Source organism: Lipophrys pholis (assembly GCF_963383615.2).
Source record: "Lipophrys pholis genome assembly, chromosome: 13".
NCBI lineage: Eukaryota > Metazoa > Chordata > Actinopteri > Blenniiformes > Blenniidae > Lipophrys > Lipophrys pholis.
This window is the reverse complement of record NC_137632.1, coordinates 3,047,701-3,074,803: the sequence shown is the minus strand read 5'-3', so window position 1 is coordinate 3,074,803 and position 27,103 is coordinate 3,047,701. Positions and strand designations below refer to the sequence as shown.

Sequence of the window (27,103 nt, the reverse complement as noted above, 5' to 3'; positions counted from 1 at the left end):
GCTGAGTGAACAGTTATCATGGCAACATGGCAGGAGCTACTTTCTGACATCACTGTGATGTCATCAGTGTGGAATGATTGAGAGAAGGCTTTCTCCGGGTAACCTTCCTTTATTGACAATGCGAACTGTCCGACATCAGCCACTACATGCACTCACACTCATGTGTAGGTTTTTGCCTTCTGCCATAATGCAGCTTACATTGCCGTAAAGCGCCACTGTCGTGAACTGTTAAAGGTAGAGGGTTTTTTCATATAAATCATATATGATAATCAGTCTCAGTATCTCCATGATCAGTCGCTCATGATCAGAAGAATTTAAAATGTTGAAGTCTTCAACTGAAATAAAATGCTGCAGTGAGTCCTGACAGGAACCAGCAGGAAAAATAAAACTCAGGTGGGAGTGGAACCCCCAACCTCCAACATCAGAGTCAAGGACACAAACCAATAATGTGTCGACGCTCCAATAACCTATATTTCTACAAGGTTTTAGTGACGGCGTCACTCTGGTTCATCTTGTGGATAAAACTTTGGTCTGAATTAAACTTTCCCTCCGTTGAAGGAAAACGACAGGAAGTGAGAGAGAGGGGAGCGTGTTTCCCTTTAAGAAATGTAACAGGTGGAAGTGGAGCGAGCGAGAGACATGAGATGTGTGTGTGTGTGTGTGTGTGTGTGTGTGTGTGTGTGTGTGTGTGTGTGTGTGTGTGTGTGTGTGTGTGTGTGTGTGTGTGTGTGTGTGTGTGTGTGTGTGTGTGTGTGTGTGTGTGTGTGTGTGTGTGTGTGTGTGTGTTACATTTGCAATAACCTGGATTGCTGAAGAACAAATGTTCCACAATAAAGCACAGAGAGTCTGGTTGTGATGAAACAATGAGTGCTCATGTTCTCCACTGAAATGATTTTCTCAACAAAGCAAAGCAAAGAGAAGTGCTAAGTCCAGTGGATGATGTTGCTCTCAGACCCTCCTTGTGATTCCTGCTCTGAGCAGAGTGGAGCAGTGGAAGCCTGCTGGGCCCAGAACCCAGAGCTCCATGGATCCAAACCTTCCTCTGCTACTGACACTTTCTCGACTATGTCTTCCAGAACTTTCCCAGGGAGGCTGTGAAGTGTGTTACCCTGATGGTTCTATCTGCTAACTCTGTTTGATGATGTCATAGTGATGTCATAAAATAATGGAAAAGATCAAAGTGGCAACATTTCTTTCTTCAATTTGATCTCCACTTCGATATCAACAAAATTATTATTTATTAACTTCACCAACAAAGTAGGCTGAAAAGGTTATATTTTCAACTACATGAATTTATTGATTTTTATGTATGTATGTATGTATGTATGTATGTATGTATGTATGTATGTATGTATTGATGTGTTTTACCAACTTTTCACAAAAAACTATTTACCTAATCTCCATGAAGTGTCCCATTGCAGAGGGGGCGGAGTCTTGTAGTGGGCCCTGACAGCCTATTGGCTATTTGGCTTGTTAACAAACCACATTAAGGATCTGATCTGGAGCTGAACAGAAATGAAAATGAAGTTTCACACTTTGAACCATCAAAATAAGTAAAACAAAGTAAATCCTACATTAGACACTGTGACACTTGTTTCCAACTGACCCTCCTGTTAATGATTGAGGTAGTGATGGCCAAATGCAGCTTCATGAACCACTGTCTTTATTTTTCAGAAGCCACAAGATGGCGCTGTCCTGCAAATGTTTGAAAGCACACTTTATTGCGCAATCCTAGAATTCTTCTTAAAACATTTAATTGCCAAACTAAAGACTCATAAATGGATGTGATCATTGTGGATGAATATCCTGGTGTACAGCGTGAAAATTATTTCAAGGTGTTTCTCTAAAGCCAGAGTTTTGCAGAAACGAACCAAATCCTGATCAGCCGGTTAATATCCATGGTTAAAGCAGATAATTGAGCTTTTACAACATCAGAAAGAACCAAATGGTAAAACAAGATTCTGCGAAGCTGTAGCATTCATACAGAAGAGAGAAAACAATCACTCTCATTTTTTAACCTGCTGCTGTTGAGAATGTAGAAACAAACTGAGGCTCCAGTTACTCAAACCATCCTGCTAGAAACCTTTTTTTTCTGCATTTTCCCTGTTCAGATTGAGATGGAGGCATTCTGCAGGATATTTTTAAAAGGAGTGACGTTTTCAGCAGTGGTGGCTGGTGATGAATTTCTTAGTTGGGGCTCTTTATTATTACTTTTATTTCAGTTTTAACTTTATTTAAATACAGTTTGTTAATAAACCACAAAACAACAATCTGGCTTTTTTTAGATTGAGAGACCTCAGTGATGAAACATTATAGATCTTTTAAACAGCCAGTGAATAGAGAGATTTATTAAGACTCTTTTATTAACATACTTTAAACAAACACAAGCAGAAGCTTCATTAGTTCTTTTAGAAAATGAATGTTGTGTTGCTGGTTTACTGGAAATGACAGTTAGTCTGAGTTTAGGGAAAATAGAAGGTATATCAGGTATATTTTCAAACAACACATCAATTATCTTTCAAAGCCTCGCCGGCTTTCCTCAGCGCCCCATGCTGCTCACACACACACACACACACACACACACACACACACACACACACACACACACACACACACACACACACACACACACACACACACACACACACACACACACACAATCTTTCCTCGAAGAGATATCTGTTCACACATGAGCTGTACTATCCAACAGTGCCCCCACAGGCCATCGGTGTTATTACTCCGTTTGATATGCACCTTTAAACTGCTTGGAATCAGACCAAGTTACACATTTACTGAACAAAGAAGAGAAACTGAGGATATTGAGCCTCAAGACTAAACCTTATGCACACCAGCAGGGACGTTCGCCCTTGATACTTTCTTTCCAACACTAGCATGTGGACATCTACTACAGTAGAGAATGATTTCACCGTGATCCATCATTTGGTCTCTTCTTTCTCTTATGAAATGAAGCCAAATCTTCAGAAACTGTCCAACATTTCTCAGCGACTGTCCCATACATAAGAGCTGAGACGTCAAGGAACCAGATCCAGACCTGTCCGTCCATCAGACCCGTCTTTCAGGTCACGTAAATCAGATGGAGGATTGTTTTGTTATTTTTCACCTGTCGAGTAGAACATTGTAAAAGTGCAGCAGACAAATAACGCTGAGGGAGCAGGACTTGGTGGTGCAGGTAGCACAGCGGCGAGCGGCGAGCGACCGAGTGACGTCACAGGAAGAGCTTTAATGGTCCGACTGAGTCAGCCTGAAAACATTTGCACATGTTGTCGTCAGTGGACGTAGTGGAACATTTTAATGGTGCTCCTGTGTGTGTGTGTGTGCGTGCGTGCGTGTGTGTGTGTGTGTGGGAGAGTGTTTGCTCGCTTGGGTACAATATGACTATTAAAGGACATGCAAATCAATTGCAGTTTCTGTGTCTCGGTGCGTTTAATGTGTTAATGGTTTCAGCCGGCGGTAAAACAGCCTGGCCTGGAGACACTGAGTCACACTTCTGAGCAGGTGACTGAATCCAAACACACACACACACACACACACACACACACACACACACACACACACACACACACACACACACACACACACACACCTCAACAACACGGAAACCCAACACCTCACATCCCAGCTGCTGGTCATTCTTAAACAAGAGTTCCACAATAACTCTGTCGTCCCTCTGAAAGTGATTATCAGCCACATGGCCGAGAGTCCAGTCTCAGTCATAAACATTCATTTCAGACGCCAGACAGACCGTTTGGCATAAACATCTAAAATGTCCAAAACATGGATGGCGCTTTGCTTTATGTACATTTATAATAGAAACCAACCAGCAAACACGTTTGTTTTGATGATTATTTATGCACAAATACGAGACGTATAAAAGAAAACAGAAGGCTCAGTCAGTTGCGCATCTTCCAGTGACAAGGTTAGTGGTTCAATCGCCAACGAGCCCTATGTTTATGTTGTAGTGTCATTGGGCCAGACACTGAACCCCGAGCTGTTTCCAACGAACCGTCTTCAGTGCACTATTTGTTTCTGAATGAACAGTTTGGACCAAATGTCATCTTTCATTCGGGAAAGTGAGTTTGGCTCAGTTGGTGGAGCGGCTCGTCTTTAAGGTTCCTCAGATTCAGCTTCCTCCGCCATAAGATCGAGGCTGGTGTCAAATTATGAGAACAGGCAGCGTACAAATTGATTTTTAGGTTAATCAGAGCAAAGTGTCAATAAACTGAGAGGCTGCACAAAGATCCATGAATATGGAAAATTTTCCTATTTTGTGTAAAATATAAAAATATACAGCAAGTATTTTATTTTTCCAGGTGAAAACTGCAAAAAATTACTTAAAATGTTCAGGGTTATGTCTCTTTCATGAATACAATTTAGCTTTGGGCAATACAATATTAAAAACTAACATAAAAATATTTAAACAATCAAGGAAGATGGAGGCATGAGAGGTGGTGACTTTTTGTTGGACATAATAGTATAAATCAAGACAAAAACTCAAACATGATAATATTTTAAAAGCAAGAGACAAAATATGATTTTATTAAATAAATTACTAATGATTACTACAAATAAATCAGTAAAATTGGAACAAAAAATAATAAGATTCCAAAAATAAAAAAAAATAAAAAAATAAAAATGTTTTCTAGATTTTATTTAGGTCGAGTGACACTATTGAATTCCAAAGTAAAGTGTGTGAACAACCTTTAAGCCACAAGATTCTAACAACCATATAGGAGTTGATCCCGTAAAAATGTTGAGCCTTGGTAATAACGGATCAAAAAAAAGAAATTCAATAAAAAAAGAATATGTATAAACAATGGGGTTAGAACCAGGTCATAATGGTTCACAGACGCAGCTCCACCACCAGTGAAGCTCCAAAGAGATTCTTAAAAAATGTTCCTCACCGTGTCACACAGTTTACAACTACTTACTTTTATTTTCTCAGCTAAAGGAAGCGTTTCAAACTCCTCCTCGTAAATAATCAAACTAATCAATTTTTATTCAAAAGAGTTTGTTAGCTTTAGCTGCTAACAAGCTGGTGTTCGACTCGCTCTGGTTCTGTGAAGCTCCGCCTCAATCAGCACCAGCCAATCAGCTCTGAGCATCTAATGACGTTGTTAGTGGAGCTTCAGGCTTCAAGACCCACGAGGCATCAAACTCACGTGAACTGAAGGAACGGAGCCACAGCCTGAGCATTAACACTTTACTGCATCCAATACACACTGCATGGTGAGAGAGGGGCGAGCTACACTAATGCAATACACACTGCATGGTGAGAGAGGGGCAAGCTACACTAATACAATACACACTGCATGGTGAGAGAGGGGCGAGCTACACTAATGCAATACACACTGCATGGTGAGAGAGGGGCGAGCTACACTAATGCAATACACACTGCATGGTGAGAGAGGGGCGAGCTACACTAATGCAATACATACTGCATGGTGAGAGAGGGGCGAGATGCACTAATGCAATACACACTGCATAGTGAGAGAGGGGCGAGCTACACTAATGCACCATCAGTGTAGATCAGGAGGAAACAACCTGAAGTAGCAACAGGAGACCAGGAACCAGGGAGGACAGTCCTCACAGTAATTATGTGCTCTATAAAAGGAAGTTTTATTCACAGACAAGAAAATATTGTAGATAATCTAAAAGAATTAATAACATACTTTGCATGCAGTCCTTTCTGATGACACCAGGTGGGGCTCAGCGCCACCTGCCCCTAATGACCAGTCGCCCCTACTTCTGCCTCACAATGACACGGCCCCTGGTTTGATTCTGGGTTTGAAGCCTTTATTTCGTGTGTTTTCTTGTTGTTCCCGCGTAAAGAATCTCAGCAGGTAGAGTTTGTAGCATTATCTCCCATCGCATGATCTGTGACTTCCAGTGTCAGAGATAACTTCAGGGATGTTTATGTTTTCCTCCGCAAAAATTCTCGCATGAAGGGACGACTCCGACCTCGCCAAACCTCGTTTCTTTCGTAATCGAGGTTAAAGTAGAAAATGCAGTTTGGGCTGTGCTGGTATGTTTTTGTGTTGCGATCGGGAAAGTCCAGTCCTGAGGCTCTCTGCGCTTTCATACTGTCACCCACTGATGTCAGGTTTAGTTCGGAGGTCAAAGGTCAGAGGACATGCAGGCCCCCTGAGGCCAGCGGCATGTTTTCACAATGCTTAGTGTGTGTGTGTGTGTGTGTGTGTGTGTGTGTGTGTGTGTGTGTGTGTGTGTGTGTGTGTGTGTGTGTGTGTGTGCGGAGTCTGAGTGTGTATGAACGTCCACCAGGTGGAGGCAGACTTTGGGGGGGATTTGGTTAGTGTGATGAGAGAGAATGACTGTAATGACCTTGAACGTCCACCAGAGGGAGGCAGCCGTTGGATGTTCAGGGTCATGACCAAGGTGGCCGCAAGAGCGTGTTGGGCGATGAATGAGTGGGTAAACACATCCAAGATGGCGGCACTGGTGGTGTTCTCACAGAGCCAAAATGGCGGCATGGTTCCACCGACGCGAAACTGTTACCGTGATGACCGGACGGCTTTGTTGGTCCGGTTCTGAATGCCGGGGTTTTAACTGGATATGGGAACATGCAGTTAGAACTCTGGTAACCATATGGAGGGGTTCGGTTTGGTTGCTACTTATGATTCTGTGTGTGAGCGTTTATCTAATCTCGATTACATAACAGTGACGAGTGCGCGCCGTGCACGCGTGAAATCGGTGTTAGTAAGAGGGAAAAAAAGAGAAGGAGAGTTTTGGGGAGAAAATTCGGTTCTGATTCCGGGTTCCTTCACACAGAGATTTAGTGGCTTCTGGAAGCTCACTTGGACCTCTGATGTCTGAGGTGAAGAAATGGAGTTTCGTACTCGCGATGGTGCGTACACAGGCTGACTGCAGCTCCGTGGCAGTTGCCTCCTTATCAGGGACACAGTAGAACATATTGCATATATTAGCTTCAGGCTAATTTAACAACGCTGCCCAGACAAAAGCTTTCTCACTGTTCGCCCTTGACGTGTTGTTCCGCACCGAGTGGTGCTGTGCGGTAACTTGTCTGGTACCGGGTCTGGATTCAGCATCCCGAACCAGCGTTCAGCTGCTGAGCAGTGGGGCCAGTAAAGCAGTGTGTGGGGGGGGGGTGGCTCGCTGCGTTCCGAGGATCCCAAAAAATACGAAGAAAAGTGAGAAAAGTACTTCCCACGGCCTTCTTCACTTGGCCAGCAAGTTAGAATCCGGTCCTTGTGGGTCCTCGTAGCTCCTTGTGGCTCCGTGTGGAGCTGATCCGTTACAATCGCCGTTTTGATCCAACTTGGAGTTAAGGGGGGGGCTCACCGCCTTGAGGTTTTATACCTGATACTCGTCTTCAGACACCCCGTGGCGCCAGGCTCTGTCTTAACAAATCTCCATGCGCTGGTCTCAGATTCAGAGAGCAGCCTCCTCCTCTGGGTGTGGTGGAGTTGGTGGAGCCCCCTGGTGGTGAGGTGCAGGGATGCAGCTTACAGGAGAGGGTAGAGGGGGGGCCCCTGGGGGGAGTCACGTGACCAGTGGCAGTTTTTTTCCGGTGGTGACTACATGTTCCTTTGTTTGCTGGTCACAGTAGACGAGGTTGTCGGGCAGTCCGATGCTGAAGGAGTGCTCTTGGACCATGTGGTTCAACAAAGATGACCTGTTTCCGGTGAATTCTTCATTGCAGAACATGCAGAGGTGATGGAAGCTGCTGTCCTCTCTCTCCTTCAAGGGGAGATGAACTGTACGAAGATGTTCAATGGAAACTGGCAATGAATCCTTCCACCTTAAAGCCACTTCCCTCTTCTTCCTCAGAGCTTTGTCTTTGGGAAACCTTCAAAAGGAAGAGAGGAGATCTGAGAGTGTCTAAACAAAAACATTTTAATAAGAAGATTAAGCTTATTTTCTTCCTTCCAATTTCTTCCAACCTTTCTTCAACAGGTATACAATTTTCATGCATAAATGTTGATAATAAACCAAAGCTGCTGAAACTGTAAGTGAGCTTGTTTCCATCTCTTCTCCAGTCACATGTAGTCAGTGTTTCTCAGTCAGTGAGGAGGAGGAGACATGAGAGGAATCTGACTTCTGTTAGGGTGAAAGAATTACATGTGAACAATACAGCCTGTGTCACCTGGTAAAATGTGCTGGTCCATGTTATACCAGCAATATTTGGTTTATTTCTACTATAGCATTCTTTTATCAGTTTGATCAAAGTCTGTATTGTGGAACATTTGATTTATAAAGTCTCAGTTGGACTAATAGCAGGTGAACAAGCTGTAAACAAAGTCGAGCTCATGACAGCTGCTATGAGTTCACTGGTGGACAGAAATACACAACAATAAGTTTATATTCACAAAATTATAACAATAGTACTGTTCCATCTTACCTGTGAAAAGTAATCCCCTAAGCTCTGCTTTCAATAGTTCATTGATTTGTACAGAAATATTCCGCACAGAGTTCAGAGTTCAACGCCCACCCCAGAGTTCTCTGATTGGTTGACAGCTGTGTCTGTCACATATGGTTTTTGCACAACTAGAGCAAGCACACAGCAGAAGTTGAGCGCTGACGTGAAGAGATTTAGGGGCCGTCCACACGAGAACGCTGATTCACGTCACTGAGCTGTTTATGGCCGATCATCCAGACGAGGCGTTTTAGAAGCATGAAAACGTTTCTTTTTTAACACGGGTCCCAGAGTGGGGAAATTCTAAAACCCTGGCTTGTGCCATTCACGATAATCTGTAGAAAAAGATGACGTAATCGCCCCCCTCTTCCCCACCGTGGTCTGTGATGTCATCAAATAACAGCAACAATCAGGGACTACCAGCTCTGGTGGCGCTGCAGAAGCTACTGACGCTAGCAGCAGGAGCAGCGGGGCCATAGACCGAGAGAACTCAGATTTATATACAAGTTTATGAGAATCTACTTCTAAATTTCCATGTGCTCCTCTCTTCTTCTGCATTTTTAGTGTATTTGGCTCGTCACAGCGCCCCTAAAGGCCTGGCATGTGTACTACATGCCCTGAAAACTCGTGTTGAGCCGTGCTCATAGTGACGTGTGGACTGGCTTTCTTTTGAGAACGCCGGGGAGTGGCTGTGGCCTGAGAGTGAGAGAGACGGATTGAGTTGCTGTCTGCCTGCGCACAGAAGAAGAATCTGCACCAGCATGGAGAGAAACTGAGTGCAGAAATGATTTTTCATCGCTCAACTTTAAGTTTTTCTTCATGCGGTTTAAATTTTTCCTCAAAATACTATTTGTGCACCCGCACAATTTATTTTTCTGCGCTCAAAGTTTCCCATTGCTCGCTCAGAATTTTGGCACAAATATAACCCCATACACCTGTATAACTTATAGATATATCACATTACCCGCTTTAGTTGCCCTGTGGTAAAAGCAGTTGTGCTGCTACTGCTAATAGCTGCTAAAAATAGCTTAGCAGGGCCAGTAGACGTGCCGCTAGTGCCAATAGCTACTAAAAGCAGCAGCTAGTGCTTGGAGCTGCGCCGCTATGGCGAAAATCTGCTAAAATCTGCTAAAAGCAGCTATGAGTGCGCCGCTCCTGCCAATACCTGCTAAAAGAAGCCGTGCCATTAGTGCTAATAGCTGCTACCGGCTCCTTAAGCTCATATGAGGCCTTCAGTGGGTATGCTCGACTCAGTTTGAAACTGGAAAGAGTCATTCACCTCCTCTGAATCGATGAGTCTGTAGAGTCGTTCACCTCCTCTGAATGGTCAATCCATAGTCGTTCACCTCCTCTGACTCGTCGATATGTAGACGCGATCACCTCCTCTGATTCGTTCAGTACGTAGAGTTGTTCACCTCCTCTGAACCATTTAATCAGTAGAGTTGATCACATCCTCTGAATCGTTCAATCCGTAGTGTCGTTCACCTCCTCTGAATGATTCAGTATGTAGAGTCGTTCACCTCCTCTGAATCGTTCAGTCCGTAGTCTTTCACCTCCTCTGAATCGTTTGATCCATAGAGTCGTTCACCTCCTCTGAATCAATCAGTACGTAGAGTCATTTACCTCCTCTGAATCGTTCAGTCTGTAGAGTCTTTCACCTCCTCTGAATCGTTCAGTCCATAGAGTCGTTCACCTCCTCTGAATCATTCAGTATGTAGAGTCATTCACCTCCTCTGAATCATTCAGTACGTAGAGTCTTTCACCTCCTCTGAATCGTTCAGTCCATAGAGTCGTTCACCTCCTCTGAATCATTCAGTACGTAGAGTCGTTCACCTCCTCTGAATCATTCAGTATGTAGTCGTTCACCTCCTCTGAATCATTCAGTACGTAGAGTCGTTCACCTCCTCTGAATCGTTCGATCCAGAGTCATTCACCTCCTCTGAATCATTCAGTACGTAGAGTCGTTCACGTCCTCTGAATCGTTCGATCCATAGAGTCGTTCACTTCCTCTGAATCATTCAGTACGTAGAGTCGTTCACGTCCTCTGAATCATTCAGTACGTAGAGTCATTCACCTCCTCTGAATCGTTCGATCTATAGAGTCGTTCACCTCCTCTGAATCATTCAGTCCGTAGAGTCGTTCACCTCCTCTGAATCGTTCGATCTATAGAGTCGTTCACCTCCTCTGAATCATTCAGTCCATAGAGTCGTTCACCTCCTCTGAATCATTCAGTACGTAGAGTCGTTCACCTCCTCTGAATCATTCAGTATGTAGTCGTTCACCTCCTCTGAATCATTCAGTACGTAGAGTCGTTCACCTCCTCTGAATCGTTCGATCCAGAGTCATTCACCTCCTCTGAATCATTCAGTACGTAGAGTCGTTCACGTCCTCTGAATCGTTCGATCCATAGAGTCGTTCACTTCCTCTGAATCATTCAGTACGTAGAGTCGTTCACGTCCTCTGAATCATTCAGTACGTAGAGTCATTCACCTCCTCTGAATCGTTCGATCTATAGAGTCGTTCACCTCCTCTGAATCATTCAGTCCGTAGAGTCGTTCACCTCCTCTGAATCGTTCGATCCATAGAGTCGTTCACCTCCTCTGAATTGTTCAGTACGTAGAGTCGTTCAGTGAGCTGCTCCGCTCACCTGGTGAAAGTCTGCAGCAACGCATTTAATGATGTCCCCTATAATTAGTTCCGCCCTTTGAACGTCATGTTATTTATTAATACTCGTAAAACTATATATATATATATATATATATTTATGTTTAATGATTTATTTAACTAAGGTCCAGATCAAACAGGGGAATGTGAGATGCTCCTGTTGCACAATGTAAACACAGTTTTGAAGCAAACACTAACTAAATTTCAAGATGACATGCAGCTGAATATAAAGGACTTGATTAGTTTTTTGTCTGTATGAAGGTTTCACTGTTGGTGGAATCTGGCCACTCGTCACATTCAGCTCTGTACAACAGAGAGGTGCCTTTTGCCTTCAGGAGGCTTTTGTGTTTACTGAGGTAAAAACCTGTTTAGCAGTTAACAAAAGAAATTATTTTAATGAGATCTGCAACCTTTCATTTATTCAGTTACGTATTATTGCTTCTCTCTGCAGTGTCAGTCCTGCGTCTGGTGTCATGAGACGGCCTTGATAGTTCTGGTCAGAGACAAGTTCCCGGTGGGACGGGTGTGAGGAGACATCAGGGAAGGACAGAGCCTCCGTTTTAACATCCACCTCCAGGAGAAATAGAAAAACAATCCAGCCTTCAGCGTCTGGACGTCTGAGGGAATCTGAATGTAGATCAGATTTGTTTTGGGTCAGGACGACTTCGTCTTTCAGTCTCTGGTCTTTATGCCGCTCCAAATCGGAGTTCCAGCAGAGCTCAGCAATTCTCCAAGTTGGTTTCCATTCTGCGTAAATGTTCAAAAGTCTCATCCTGCGTACTCTTGAGTTGGTTTATCACATGAATAGAATAGAATAGAATAGAATGCCTTTTATTGTCACATGTACAGGTACAGTGAGATTAAAAACAACTCCAGTGACAGTGCAGCAGTTAAAAAGGGCAGAATATAGTGCAAGAAGGAGGGTGGGGGGTGTAGGGGGTAAGGTGCACGGTCCAGTCCTGTGAATGGTACAGAGTGTACTTACAGGGGTACAGAGTGTATTTACAGGAGTACAGAGTGTATTTACAGGATAATAAGAACTATAAAAATTATATTGCACATTATGAGGTAGTCTGTAAGTAAAGTAAAGTGAAGTCAGTGCATACAAGAGTTCACAGTGGTTATGGCTTTGGGGAAAAAACTGTTTTTGAATCTGTTTGTTTTTGATCTCATGACCCTGTTGCGCCTTCCCGAGGGCAGCAGGTCAAACAGGTCAGAGCCAGGGTGGAGGCTGTCCTTGATAATGTTCGTAGCTCTGCTGAGGCAGCGGGAGGTGTAAATGTCCATCAGGGAGGGGAGAGAGCAGCCGATGATCCTCTGTGCTGCCTTTACCACTCTCTGGAGCCTCTCCCTGTCTGCAACGGTGCAGCTGCCGTACCATACTGTAATACAGTAAGTCAGCAGGCTCTCGATAGATGAGTAGTAGAAGGTCAGCAGCAGGTTGGAGTCCAGGTTGTACTTCTTGAGAACTCTCAGGAAGTGCAGCCGCTGCTGAGCCTTCTTGATGATTGCAGTGATGTTCTCTGTTCAGGAGATGTTTTCTGAAGTCGACGATGATCTCTTTAGTTTTCTTGGTGTTCAGAGCGAGGTGGTTCTCTGAGCACCAGTCTGTCAGGTTCCGGACCTCCTCTCTGTAGGCTGCCTCGTCCCCCCTCCAGATGAGTCCGACCACCGTAGTGTCGTCTGCGAACTTCACTATGAGGTTGTTGTTGTGGGTCGGACTGCAGTCGTAGGTGTAGAGGCAGTACAGGAGAGGGCTCAGCACACAGCCTTGTGGGGAGCCGGTACTCAGCGTGCGGGTGGAGGAGAGGTGGGGGCCGAGTCTCACTGTCTGGGGCCGGTTGGAGAGAAAGTCCTTAATCCAAGCACAAGTGAGGGGGGGGAGGCCAAGAGTGTCTAGTTCTGTGATGAGGATGTCCGGTATTATTGTATTAAAGGCAGAACTGTAGTCCACAAAGAGCATCCTGACGTAGCTCTGCTGTTGCTCCAGGTGGTGCAGAGCATGGTGGAGAGCTGCAGCGATGGCATCTTCAGTGGATCTGTTCGCCCGGTATGCAAACTGGTAGGGGTCGAGATCTTTGGGGAGATGGTCCTTAATGTGCTGTAGAACTAGCCTCTCGAAGCACTTCATGATTACCGGGGTGAGGGCCACCGGACGGTAGTCATTCAGGGTGGTGACGGGAGACTTCTTCGGCACCGGGATTATTGTGGCTGATTTGAGGCAGGACGGGATGACTGCCATGAGTCTGAGCGTTCAAAGCCCGGCACAGTCCCTCAGTGACGATTGGCAGCCTTCCCAATGCAGCTGCCTGCGTCTTCTCCACTTTGCGATAGATCAGGAAACCAGCAGCTCAAATCAGCAGCAGACCTGTTATCTTCAATCCAATTATGTAGAGGTCTTCCACGTCCTCCATGGAAAGAATGGACAGACACACAATCCTCCAGCTGTCCCAGGAGTCCATCGTGTATCCGGCAGCAAACGTTCCATCGGGACATGTGGGCTCTCCCTTATCTGATTTGTCTTGTCCTGAAAATTTGGTCGATTGCATTGAGAGACCAGCTGATCAATTCCATGGTTCTGTTGTGGTTCGGATGTAAAGAGAGGTTCTAGTTAGATTCTGACACGGGACAGACAGCAAGCAGCGAAGATGAGGGAGGAGAGGAGAGAAGCAAATGCCTTCACTGAGTGCCGGAAGAAGACTTAACAGCATTTCTTTACTGGTAAGATCATTTTATGAGCTTTAAATAGAATTTAAAAGGTTGTAAGATTCACTAAATCATGAAATTTGTATCATTTTGCCTGAAGGAATATTTTTGGGGAAATCACGTGCGTAATTTTCTCCTATAAATAAAGGTGTTTCATCTGCAAACAAATCAGAAGATAACATCAATGCAGTCTTTTAGATATTGAATAGTTCAGTTTCTGTTGATTCTTGCGATTTTAATTTGTCAGTTTTAATGTGTGTTCACATCATGATTTTCCTGAAACCATCATCAGGCTCTGAGGGAAACAGTTACCAACAAGTGTAGAACACGGACGCCACACAAAGACCAAATAATGACCAAACGATGATGATTAACGAGGAGGAGGAATTGAGACGCAGAGTTTGAATGCGTCTGATTTCCAGATGTGACGCTGTCTCTCTTCAGTAACGTAGAGCTCAGAAGAACCTTCACACTGCTGTGGAAAACATCCAATTCAGCAGCACGTATGGAAATAATCTGTAACTTCAAATTATTGTCAGAAATGAGGAAATAAGTCGAAAGGTCATTTAACTAATCGTCATTTATATTCAGCTGCATGTCATCCTGAAATTTAGCTAGTGTTTGCTTCAAAACTGTGTTTACATTGTGCAACAGGAGCATCTTAGGGCGTGTTCACATTCCCCTGTTTGATCTGGACCTTAGTCTCGTCGTGTGGTTTTTGAGGTTCATTTGAACCAGGAACTAAGTTAAATAAATCATTAAACAGCTCACTGAACGACTCTACGTACTGAACAATTCAGAGGAGGTGAACGACTCTATGGACTGAACGATTCAGAAGAGGTGAACGACTCTATGGATCAAACAATTCAGAGGAGGTGAACGACTCTACGTACTGAACGATTCAGAGGAGGTGATCGACTCTATGGATCAAACGATTCAGAGGAGGTGAACGACTCTATGGACTGAACGATTCAGAAGAGGTGAACGACTCTATGGATCAAACAATTCAGAGGAGGTGAACGACTCTACGTACTGAACGATTCAGAGGAGGTGAACGACTCTACGGACTGAACGATTCAGAGGAGGTGAACGACTCTATGGATCAAACAATTCAGAGGAGGTGAACGACTCTACGTACTGAACGATTCAGAGGAGGTGAACGACTCTACGGACTGAACGATTCAGAGGAGGTGATCGACTCTACGTACTGACGATTCAGAGGAGGTGAACGACTCTACGTACTGAATCATTCAGAGGAGGTGAACGACTCTACGTACTGACGATTCAGAGGAGGTTAACGACTCTATGGACTGACGATTTGGAGGAGGTGAACGACTCTACGGACTGAATGATTCAGAAGAGGTGAACGATTCTATGGACTGAACGATTCAGAGGAGGTGAACGACTCTACGGACTGAACGATTGAGAGGAGGTGATCGACTCTATGTACTGACGATTCAGAGGAGGTGAACGACTCTATGGATTGAACGATTCAGAGGATTTGAACGACTCTATGGACTGACGATTCAGATTAAGTGATTAACTAGCACCTGGTTCTTTCCAGTGGAAAAACCCCCCGAGTCAATTGTAAAAATTTCAAAGAAAATAGATCTTTTTTCTTTCTTTCTTTCTTTCTTTCTTTCTTTTTTCATAGAACATGACTTTATAGAAACAATGAACAGAATTAGAGCTGAATTCTTCTTCTGGGGTGAAAAACAGTCAAATCAAAGTTTGAAAATCAAAGCACCAGACCACTAAGCACCCAGTAAATAGTGGAAACCAAAGAGTTTATCCTCTGAGAGAAACTCATTATTACCGATTACAACAAAGAAGGTTTTTAACATATAGGCTGTTACGTATGAAGTTCCCTCAATTTTTTAGTAATTGTACGGCTGGTGAAGGTCGTCTGATTTACAAGGGTCAAAATGTGTGTCCCTCAAGTAAAACGTTGGAATCACTGATCTAGAGGAAGATTTTCAGGATGAAATTGGACAATCCAGAGAATTCATTAACTAGAACACCTCAACTAATTCTCCGCTGAATCTTGTAGGAGGAAGGAGACGTCACTCTGTTTCCACACAGAGACTGTGTTTGACTTTACCGGGAGGCACTCATTCTCACAACCTGGACTGTTGAAAATCTAAAACCACAATGTGCCAAAGCAGAGTAATCGCCTCTCTGATGGCCATCACAGTGATTTCAGAAAATTGACTTTACCATCCTCAGCCAGGAAAACATGGAAGAGAGCCCTGGAAAGGTAAAGTGTGTTTACTGGGCTGCTGTTCATTGCTGCCATTAGGATCCTTACATTTGCTGCTGTTACTTTTTATCGTTGAATTTGTTTTTGCTCATCTACAGGATTTGCATTAGAAAATCAGGCTGGTCTGCACTGCTGCAGATTCTGTGTCTATGTTTACAACAACAATGTTAAAGATAGTTAGGATAGTGGCACAGCACGGGAGACACAGAAAGGACAAAAATACACAGTAATATTTTCAGTATTTACTGTCAGGTCTCTGTGTCTGCCTCTGTGTGTCTCACCTTGTGTTTCTAATTAACCAATGGCCTACTCCCTCTGTGTGCTCCCATCGTTGTGTTCCACTTGTGTCCACCCCTTCCTTGTGTATTTAAACTCCTCTCCCTCTGTTGTTCTTGTCAGATTGTCAGATCTACGTGTCGTCATGTCGCTCCTCTCGTCGCCCTAGTGTCCCCTGCGTCTCCTCATGTTCCCTGGACTTCAATAAATTGTGTTTTTAACGGATCTCTGAGTCCATCGACACACCACCTGCATTCCCTGACATTTACAGTTACAAAAATGCTAATATACCTGTGTGTACACGCCGATATATGTGCATGTGCCTATAACGATTTTGGACTGCTGTAGTTGTGAATATACCAAAAGTTCCCACTGAGCAAGCAACATCCATAGATGTCCAAAACACGTCCGTCCATCCATCCAGGGCATAATCTGGACGTCTACACAGCCAGGACGAGTTGAAAGAGACAGGTCACAAGCTGTCTGCTAAGTCCAACTGCCTGTATGATTATTGATTTGTCATTAAAATAATGAAGTAGATCATGACAGGCAAGAGGAGACAACATGTGAAGTTTAATGCACAATGTCTGAGTCGTGACCATTTTTTGTTTTGGTTGCAAGGCACTGAACTTTTTAAGCCTCCACGGAGAAACTCACCACTTTGAGAATCTTTCATCTTGTGAATACAACTATGTACATGAGTAAATGTTTTATCAGCACTGTCAATTGTCATTGTTAGTTGTCTCATCGGCACAATGTTTAGTGCTCTTGTCTCTCAGATAGAAGGCTGTGGGTTCAAATCCAGCTGGAGGTGTTTGTGGAGTGTGCTTGTGTTAGTGTGGGTTTTCTCTGGGTTCTCCGGTTTCCTCCCACATTCCAAAAACATGCATTTGATAGTAAATGACAATGCTAAATTACTCCTGTCATAGACTGATGACCTGTCCTTGTTCTTTTGAAAAACAATTTCATTGATGTCCAAGACGTGAATACAACGTCCAAGAAAAACGTCCAAGAAAAACGTCTAAAAAAACGTTCATTCTGGCCCCTCTGAGGACGTCTTCTGTATGTATAGAGAAGACGTCTTTAAGACGTGTTTTGGACCACTTTTTGCTCAGTGGGTTAAGTTAAGGCGTCGTCACATGATGGCCAAAAATGCCAGGGCTGATTTTTTGCCCCAGTCCACCCCTGGCCATTAGTCACGTGATAACGAGCCTAGCCACCATGGGCTAAAGTGGCGGGACTTCCGGTTTTGGTCCGGACCAATAAATTTCAGTGTTTGTTTTGGGTGACAGCGCCCCCAAACTGGCAGCAGGTGTAATTGCGGGACATTTTCCAGGCGGTTTGGTCAGGTCTCTAAAGTGAATGTGAACGCCACCTGAACCAAATGAAGGTGTGAAAACCTCGCCACCCCTCAGCCTCCAAATTGAACCGAGTCAGAATATCCCAATGTGAAAGACCCCTTAAAGCAGCGGTCTCTAACCTCGGTCCCCCAGAGCACCTGTCCTGCAGGGTTTAGCACCTCCCAGTTGCAACACACCTGATTGCCATGAGGGCTCATTATTGAGCTTTTTCACAACTTTGGTGATGGCATCATCATTAGCTTCAGGTATGATGAAGCAGGGAGGAACTAAAACATGCAGGACAGGGGCCTTCGAGGACCAGAGTTGGAAACCCCTGCACTGAGGTATCTGAAGCCTGCGCAGGTCAAACCTAAACAAAAAGAACAAGGATTAACCCTAACCTCCTCAGATGTTACAGACGTAATAGAGCTCAAAGGAAAAATGTAGTTTGGGCTGTGGGGAAGTTCCTCATTGCAATTTAGTGATTTGCTATTGGGAGAGTAAGTCCCGGGGCTGTAGACATGGCGTGTTTGGCTCTTTACACATTCATGGTGTCCACTCACTCTGTCAGCCTCAGGGTAGAGGTCAGAAGGAATTTAGACAGTTCACCAAACACCCTGAGGCTGCGGGGAGGTTCGAGTAACGCTTTGTATCGGCCACAAAACAAACAAATACCAATTGTTAAAATCAGTGCAAAGGTAGACCACGAAACATGCTTCGGCCTTGTTATTTGGTCCCTTGTACAGTCAATAGGGATGCAACGATACCACATTTTCAAAGGACGAGTACTATCCTTTAGCTACTTGCCAATACCGAGTACCGATATGAGTACTTAGTAATAATAATAAAATTTATTTATAACGACCTTTACATTTAATCAATCTCTAAATGTTTTGTTTAATAAATGACATTAAGCCTCAGTTGATAGAGCATGAGACTCTCAATCTCAAGGTAGAGGGTTCATGTACCACGCCGGGCGCCACCTTCCTGTGGGCTCTCCACCTTCCTGTGGGCTCTCCACCTGCAGGAAGGTTCTTAATGGGTGCACTGTGATCTGGGTGACGGTGCTCAGACTGACACCCCTGCCACCCGGAAACGGATAAGAGGGAGAAGATGGATGGATTAAGTCTAATTCATCTGTACCAAACGATATGTGAAGGCCGTGTGTTGCTGCAAACCACCTCCAGCAGCCTTGAAGACTCCAGTAAACTACTGTGCCGGAGCATCATGCGTACTGGAGATTATACGCCGAGGAACTGAGCTCACTGGTAATGACTGTATCAGTCAGACTTTATTCATGCTTAGCATGTAGCATCGCTGGTGTGTGAGGCCTGAAACTCTTTAGCATGTAGCATAGCTTGACAGTGCTTCTAAACTTGGGTTTCTGTTCAATGTGTGTTCTTATTTTACTTACCTTGATCAACGTGACAATCCTTCCCATGATTCATTGTGTTGACCCAGAACACATCAGGGAGGTCAAACACATCAGGATCCACATTCTGTCCACTTTCATCTTGAGTCGGCCAGACTGGTAAAATAGTACCATGATAACCTTTCAATTTAAACTTTTAGGTTCTTCTTTATTGTGGTGCAGATTATACATGTCTGTGTTCACAAAACCAAACAAATACTACTGAAGATGAGTACAATCTCAATATAAAGACCATTTTAATGAAACCTTTTGCTACAAGTTACAGGGAAAAGGCTGTTGGATTCTGCATGTTTGTACAAACTCCTGCTGACAGCATGGCTTTCAGGCTAATGCTAGTTTAGTATCTTTCATGGCAGCATCCCTGATATCTCAGCTCGGGTCTCAGTGTTGTGTTTTGTCCAGTACTCTTAAGTAAATTTGCAGATCAGACTGCTCACCCAGTTGTAAACAAACATGGCCGACCCGTAGTGGTACGACCCGCGGTCCAAATTCTAGTTTTATCATCCAGATCAGTAGTTTAATATTTGAGACTTAATAGCATCCGATGCCTCATCAGTCCATACTGATGTCAGGTTCACTCCATTTTCTTCACGTTTATAGTGTATTGTTCTCTGCACCCGTCTGTGTAGTTTCATTACAAAATCAAGCAACAGCGCCCTCCTGTGGGCCGGCATACTAACTACATCGTTGTCTCGGTGTCTGCTGCTGCAGTGGAAACGCACTCCCTTTTTCTTTTAACGGATTAGGTGTTGTCACGGGAAACGCTGTCGTGTAAACAGGGCCTTAGAAACACATCAACATGTGCAAATGCACATTGTGTTTGACACATTGGAGTGAATTAACAAAGTAAATCTAGTTCAGGCAGAAATAAATGAAATAGCACTCATGTAGATTATGTTGACGAGCTGTTATTGCTCTTCAGTAAAATAATAAATAATTCGATAACAGCAGCCTTTTGTGTATGAAAGCAGCAGTAATAGAGTACTACACCTTTATTACCTTGAAGAGGTTTCATCACAGTGTGATCAGAGCTGATGTGTCCAACAGATAAACTTCAGGTTGGAAATGCTCACCAGACCAAAAGAAAATATACGATACACTTTTATTTATCTCACAGTGGTGAAATTCACAGTGTTTTCAGCGGCAGTACACACAGAGATACACACATACTTAAAAAACATTTACATATAAGAACGGTGCAAACATAAATATAAAAATATACATAAAAAAAACCAGTGCAAGCACAGAATATGAAAATTATTTTAATAATGCAGGTCTGATATGAAAATAATGAAAGTTGATTTTGAGTTTAATTTTTAAAATTTTTAAAGTGACAACAGGCTCTTTTTTAAGTAGTTCTATGTGTTTTCCGTTATAGTCATTTTAGATTTTAAAAACTGTTTTAGCAGCTTTTGTCTACATTTCTTGTGGTTTTATCTACTTACCCCCATTTGATTTGTGTATTCTTTTTTTAAAAGTCTATTTTAGCCCAGAGTTACAAATTATTCTGAAAATGACTTTGTTTGAATAAATAAAATGAAAACAAGATCAAATATTTATTTAGGTATAATTTTTTTAAAGGTTTAGGGACCCACCATAGAGGGCCACTATTGAGCCACTATAGAGGCTCCAGGGCCACAGGTTGCAGACCCCTGTACTGGACTGACTCGGTAACTGTGCAGCACACATTTCTTCGACCATGTTCACAGGAAGGTGAGCCAGTGGCTGCACTAGCATGGAGAGTACACAAAGATGAGCTCTGACCACAGTGAGCTGTATTGTGGTAACAAATGCACAAATTCAATTGGAAAATAAATTCTAGAATAGCTCAAATTTCAAAGCTGGTCCACTCTTCTATTTCCTGACTGTCGAATGAAGCAAAAGAAGCTATCAAGCTCTGACTTCGACAGGACGAAGAACAAATCTCCTCCGTATTCCCTGACATCATTTGGTCAAAACAAGATAGAGTCTCAGGTAGAAAGTAACCAACAAAGATTCAAAGAGTCGATTTGAAATTAATATAGTCTTAGTCCTCATTATTTGATACCTTTCATGATCTGATGTCAAATACTTATGCAAGTTCCCTGAAAAGACTCGTTATACTGCAAAAAACAGCAATAAGGATTGTACACAGTGTTGGCACTAGGGAGCAAACTAATCCACTTTTTTCACAAAAAAACATTTTTAAATTCATGGATCTTGTGGAGTTTAAAACTATTCAAATAATTCATAAAGCAAAGAATAATTCATTACCAGGTAAAATTCAAAACTTGTTCTGTAACAGAGAAAACGGTTCTGATTTAAGGGAGAGTTACAGTTTAAAACTCATAAAGTCTGCACCACCCTTAAAGGTTTTTGTGTCACAAACTACCATAAGATTATGGAATAAACTGTGTGTGGAGATTAAACGACTGTTAAATACCAGTTCAAAAAAAGATGTAAAGAGTTGATCCTGGCGAGGTGCACTGCTTGGTGAGGATTGTTTGTTCATACAGTAGAGCTGTTTGAGTGATAGGTGTGTTAACTGTTATAGTAGATTGTAGGATTTAATGTATTGAGAGTGATGAAGACATTTTGTTGTAAACTTAGATAACGGCAATGATGTGAAGGGGTGGGATTAAATAAGTTTGTCTTCTTCCTGCTCCTTTTCCTGCATGTGAAAGACACGGGCACATATGGTGTTGACCCTTTTATATTGTTTATGGAATTTGATGTTCTGTTTTTTATTTTATTTTATTTTGTTTTTTTGTTTTTGTTTTTTTACATGTTCTAAATAAAAGCTTCAACTCAAAAATCAAATCAAAAGCACAAAATTCTCTCTCAAATCTTGAGAAGTTGGTGTCTGCCAGAGTTAACTTTAATGTTTACCCAAATTTGGACGTTCTTAAGCCTTCCTGCATGAAAAAAGTGAGCCATTACTTAAGAGCACCCCACCGATGCTGTCTGTAGATAAAATGAGCCAGAATGCACTGGAAGAAACAAACAAACAATGAAATTGTTTGTGTTGTGGCTTTTGGATCCTAAATACACGGAAGCATTATCATATGGAAAGTCTCTGCTTACTAAATAAATAAAAAGATCTGGAATAAAACTAAACATTTGAGAAAATATATAGTTCAGTGGGATTATTTCCTTCATATGAAAAATATCCTTTCGGTAAAGTGTATTTAAAAGGTTGAACGAACAAGAAGCTCTTACTCAAAGTGCTTCAGAGCAGATAAATGAGTATAATCTGAAGAAAATACTTTTAATCAGCTGTAACAGAAACATCGTGAATAAAGAATTCTCTGGGATTATTAAAGTAATTTCGATTCTACTCTAGTTACCCGGATGCTGACGCAGAAAGAGAGCGCCGGCTGTCTGAAGACGCTCCTGGTTACTGAGCAACACAAAAAACAAGTCGACCAATCACAGGCTCAGTTTAGCGCATTGATACAAACCTACGCTCCGTTTTGAGGGACTATGTCAGCTGCAGCTGACGAAAATTGGACTTTTGGGCCAAAAGACAAAGCTGTTATTGTTTACATCTTCTTAGAAAACCACCAGATAGTCGACGTTACGCTCAGTGGCCGTAAAAGTCAGCACGAATAGACCGAGGCGCTGTGTCCCGGCAGGGCTGTGCGCGTGCTCCAGCGGGGGTGTACTTCGGCTGTATAAACCAGGCGAGCACGCAGTTGGGAGGAATAGAAGCGCAAACAACGACGATCAGCGGAGCCGCAGAGTCTCAGGCAGCGGACTACATGGAGGTGTGTCCGCAAATACTCATTTAACATCTTCCTTATCGGATTGTGAATGTCGGAGAGAGCACCCGCTTTGGAAAGGTCTGTATCCTCGGTGTTATTCATTCACAAATACTCTTTAGCACTTTGAAAAGTTTGTGTACATTTAAAACGTGCTATGTCAGACGTCATTACGGTCGAGTTCACCTTTTGAGAAGACTCGTCGCCATATGGCCCGACATTTAGGCAATTTCGGCGTTAAATAGCAGAGTAAAATGTTGTTTTTATTTTTGATGGTGGCTGACTCCTAGCCTGTTAGCATTAGTTAGCACTCCGTTCACTGTGGCTTCCAACCTCTGTGTGTGTGTGTGTGTGTGTGTGTGTGTGTGTGTGTGTGTGTGTGTGTGTGTGTGTGTGTGTGTGTGTGTGTGTGTGTGTGTGTGTGTGTGTGTGTGTGTGTGTGTGTGTGTGTGTGTGTGTGTGTGTGTGTGTGTGTGTGTGTGTGTGTGTGTGTGTGTGTGTGTGTGTGTGTGTGTGTGTGTGTGCGCGCGCGCGCGCGCGCGCGCGCGCGCGAGATGCTGCCACTGCTTCATGGTACATTTTGGGGATTTGGATTTCAATTCTATTTAGATGTTTGTTGGTAATGTCGACACAATTATTGACGAAAACCGTTTACATCATCTCAACTGAAGGACTTAAATGTGACAAATGTCTGAAAAAGGATTCAAAAAAAAGAACATCAGCCCTAATATAATATATTATTACCTTTCACCATCACATTGTAGTTCCCAGCTACACATTTAAGAATAATTAAGTTTTGTGAGTTCAAATGTCACACACGAGATCAGTCGCGATATTATTGAACAACAACCAGTTGATGCATGAATGCAGTGACTGTAATGGTTATAGAAAATGTAAATGGTTATAGAAAGCTTTGTAAAACCTAATTTCTACCTTCATGAAAGTTTCAAAACTAATGTGTAAATGTAGAATAGTTTTCTGCATCGGTTAATTAACCAACACATTCAGGCCTGCTGTTGATGATGATTACAGGAGAAACGCACAAGTTTATGAAGCATTTCTTAACCTGGTTGTATCACAACCACATGTGTATATTTTCACTAAGTATAAGTTAATCTCTCAATATGAAAAATCTAATTTTCATGTAATGATTAAGAAAAAGAACCCATTTGATACAAGCAACAAACAAATGAATGGAATTTACTCCTGAGGGGTCGTTTCCCCGAGTGTTTCCGCCACATACATGCAGGAGCTGTTGTAATTTATGGACTGCAAAAGCTCGGTCACTCAGTCAGCCTCCAGTAAGGCACAAACCATGTCAGTAATTCTAAGAATTAACCAAGAAGACGACTTGGTAAGGTCCTGAAGGGAGTTGACAAAGGTTACAAATGGACTTGACATTTTACAGGCAGCTGGGGAAGTTTGTTTGAAGGAGCTGCAACTGTTGAAATCCCTCATGATTTTTCTTTGAAAGAAAATTAATGTTGGAAAAATAATTTCGGCATAGAAAGATAAATTGTTGCCCCGCGTCGCTGTTAAATATTGAAGTATATATACTTTATAATTGTGAATTCATTAATCTGGGTTAAAAGTGTGTGAGTGTGTACACGAGTGGGGGAGGTGCGTTTGAGTGTCTGGATATTTATGAATGGGGTGTCATTATATATTCGTATGCATATACTGTACATCTTTTACCATTAGTAGTAAATGTGAGAGAAAATGATGGCGGAATAAAAAGAAAGTGATATTTTGGTTAAAAGTATGTCTAAGTTTTGAGTTGCATAATGCTTTTGGAACAAAAAAGATCCATTGTGTACCAGTTGTTTGCAGAATGTTTGTTATAAATTTCAATAAAAAGAATATTTAAAAAAATATATATTTTTTGAAGTTTTGACGTTCTGTTGCATGTAAGTGTCCTGATGAACTTTTTGTTTGTCCTTGATTTCTAGTCAATCTGAGCTTTGTGAGAAGATGGACAATAAGGAAGACTCCAAGAGCTGTTCCTGCAACGCCCTGACCTGGGAGCAGGTGAGCCGGCTGAATGACGTCCTGACGGAGACAGTGCCGGTTCACGGACGGGGGAACTTCCCCACCCTGGAGGTCCAGCTGAGCGACATTGTGGCACGGGTGCGCTCCCACCTGGAGCTTAGTGGCATCAAGGTAAAGGACGTGCGGCTGAACGGCTCCACGGCCAGCCACGTGCTGGTGCAGGACAGCGGCAGGAGCTACAAGGACCTGGACGTCATCTTCAGGGTGGACCTCCCCGACGAGGACAAGTACAGGCTCATCAAGGACGTGGCCCTGGGTACTTTGCTGGACTTCCTGCCTGAGGGTGTGAACAAGGAGAAAATCACACCCATGACTCTCAAGGAGGCGTACGTGCAAAAACTGGTCAAAGTCAACACGGAACAGGACCGCTGGAGTCTCATCTCACTCTGCAACAACAACGGCCGCAACGTGGAGCTCAAGTTTGTGGACACGATACGCCGGCAGTTTGAGTTCAGCGTGGACTCCTTTCAGATCGCGCTGGACGCCATGCTCGTCTTCTACGAGCAGGGACAGCAGCCTATGTCTTCGGACTTCTACCCCGAGGTCTTCGGGGAGAGTGTGTATGGGGACTTTGACGCCGCTCTGAGCCATCTGCAGGACAAGCTCATCGCCACCAAGCGGCCCGAAGAAATTCGAGGCGGCGGCCTGCTCAAGTACTGCAACCTGCTGGTGCGAGGCTTCCGGCCCGCCAGCGAGGAGGAGTTTAAGAGCCTGGAGCGCTACATGTGCTCACGCTTCTTCATTGACTTTCCAGACGTCGGAGAGCAGCAGCGCAAGGTGGAGGCCTATCTCCAGAGCCACTTTGTGGGCGAGGAGAACAGCAAGTACAACTACCTCATGATCCTGCGGCGAGTGGTCAACGAGAGCACGGTGTGCCTCATGGGCCATGAGCGGCGCCAGACGCTCCACCTCATCTCCATGTTGGCTTTCCAGGTGCTGGCGGAGCAGAACGCCATCCCCAACGCCTGCTGCGTCACCTGCTACTACCAGCCGGCGCCGTATGTCCAAGACCGCAACTTCAGCAACTACTACGTGGCCAACCAGAACATTCCAACATGGCTGCCGTGTAAATGACGGCGCAACACGAGAAGAGCAGAGGTTCACGAGGGTCTCGCCCCTGCTGCTTCTGACAAGGGACAAGCAACGAACCAAAAAAAAAAGGCAATAAATGTTCTGGTCCTCTCAAGGCACAGATGTGTTGAAGTAGACAAAGTTTTTTGATTTTGTGTTTTGGCATTAATTCTCATTCTGATCTACAGAGACATCTTTGGTCATTGATTAGAAAGTGACATTTTTAAGTGTTGTTCAGGTTGTTTTTTTCTCGACCATGATTGGTTTTTTCCCCGTCTATCAGCCTCATATGTGCAGTTTCTTCTGCCTTCACCTCAAGGTGTTGTTATCTCCTCTGATTCTTTATATTTTTTGACAAAGTAAAAAGAAAAACGCTGTAGCCTTGAATTTGGTTTTCTAAAACAAAAACAAACAAAAAAAATTCAAATGTGAAAAGGCAGAAAAAAATCTAAAAAATATTTAGTATGGGAGAAGCCAGAAGGGGTTTAAAAAATAAAATAAAAATGTAGGTCACCGGTGTTAAAGGGGAAGGGGAAAGAAGGTGGTACCAAGACTTTGGATCGTATTGGGAAACAAGAATTGGTTTTCACTCTCACACGTGAGCTGTCTTTCTGATGTGTGATTTCCCTGATGTGCCAGCAGTGCCTGCAAGTTGTAAATAACGCAAAAAGACAAAGTATTTTTATTTTCAACTGTGAAGACTTGAGTGTGGGTCGATGTCCTTTCTGTCCAGTTTACTCGGCCTTGTACTTCTGGTAAACGGAGAAAGATAAACCGCCGGTAGTTTATCTTTCCCCGTTTTTACGTGGCTCCCATGAGCCTCGGCGGCGACCTCCAGATGCCACAGTGGTTTGGTTATCGTTGGGGAGCTGACTGATGGCGCAGAGTGAGAGAATGTGGCAATGTGGCTCCGGTAGTCTCTTCCCTTAAAAGGAGCAGCACATGGAGGCTCGGCAGGTCGACCCTCGCCACCAGCTCAGGCTCCAGAGCAGCCCTGAAACGAGATCCTCCTCTGACGCAGCTCCTCGTCGAGCTGCACGCCGTCTATAATTATCTGTTTTGGACGAGGAGGAGGAGGAGACACAGTGTCAGAACCCCTTTTGTGGTCAGGGGAGGATGGCAGACCCCCCCCCCCCTCCCCACATACACACC

The 27,103-nt window shown here is 43.5% G+C and overlaps 1 protein-coding gene across 3 annotated transcripts; it reads left to right on the top strand.

Moving 5' to 3' along the window:
* The first annotated feature begins 22,761 nt into the window (after positions 1-22,761).
* On the top strand, positions 22,762-26,666 carry tent5c (terminal nucleotidyltransferase 5C). 3 transcript variants are annotated; one of them, XM_080478370.1, is made up of 3 exons: positions 22,762-22,912; positions 24,781-25,657; positions 25,814-26,085. In XM_080478370.1, the coding sequence occupies exons 1-3, from the start codon at positions 22,884-22,886 to the stop codon at positions 25,952-25,954; spliced, it is 1,047 nt and encodes a 348-aa protein (XP_080334496.1). In that variant the 5' UTR covers positions 22,762-22,883; the 3' UTR covers positions 25,955-26,085. The 3 variants fall into 3 exon arrangements, with proteins under 3 accessions (XP_080334496.1, XP_080334494.1, XP_080334495.1); XM_080478368.1 differs by having other exon boundaries at positions 24,781-26,666; XM_080478369.1 differs by having other exon boundaries at positions 22,762-22,837; positions 24,781-26,349.
* Positions 26,667-27,103: the final 437 nt, after the last annotated feature.

Excerpts from the sequence above, each read along its gene's own strand:
- tent5c (XM_080478368.1), top strand. The coding sequence starts at position 22,884 with ATGTCGGAGAGAGCACCCGCTTTGGAAAG. Across the intron at positions 22,913-24,780 it reads AGAGCACCCGCTTTGGAAAG|TCAATCTGAGCTTTGTGAGA; the intron begins GTCTGTATCCTC and ends CTTGATTTCTAG.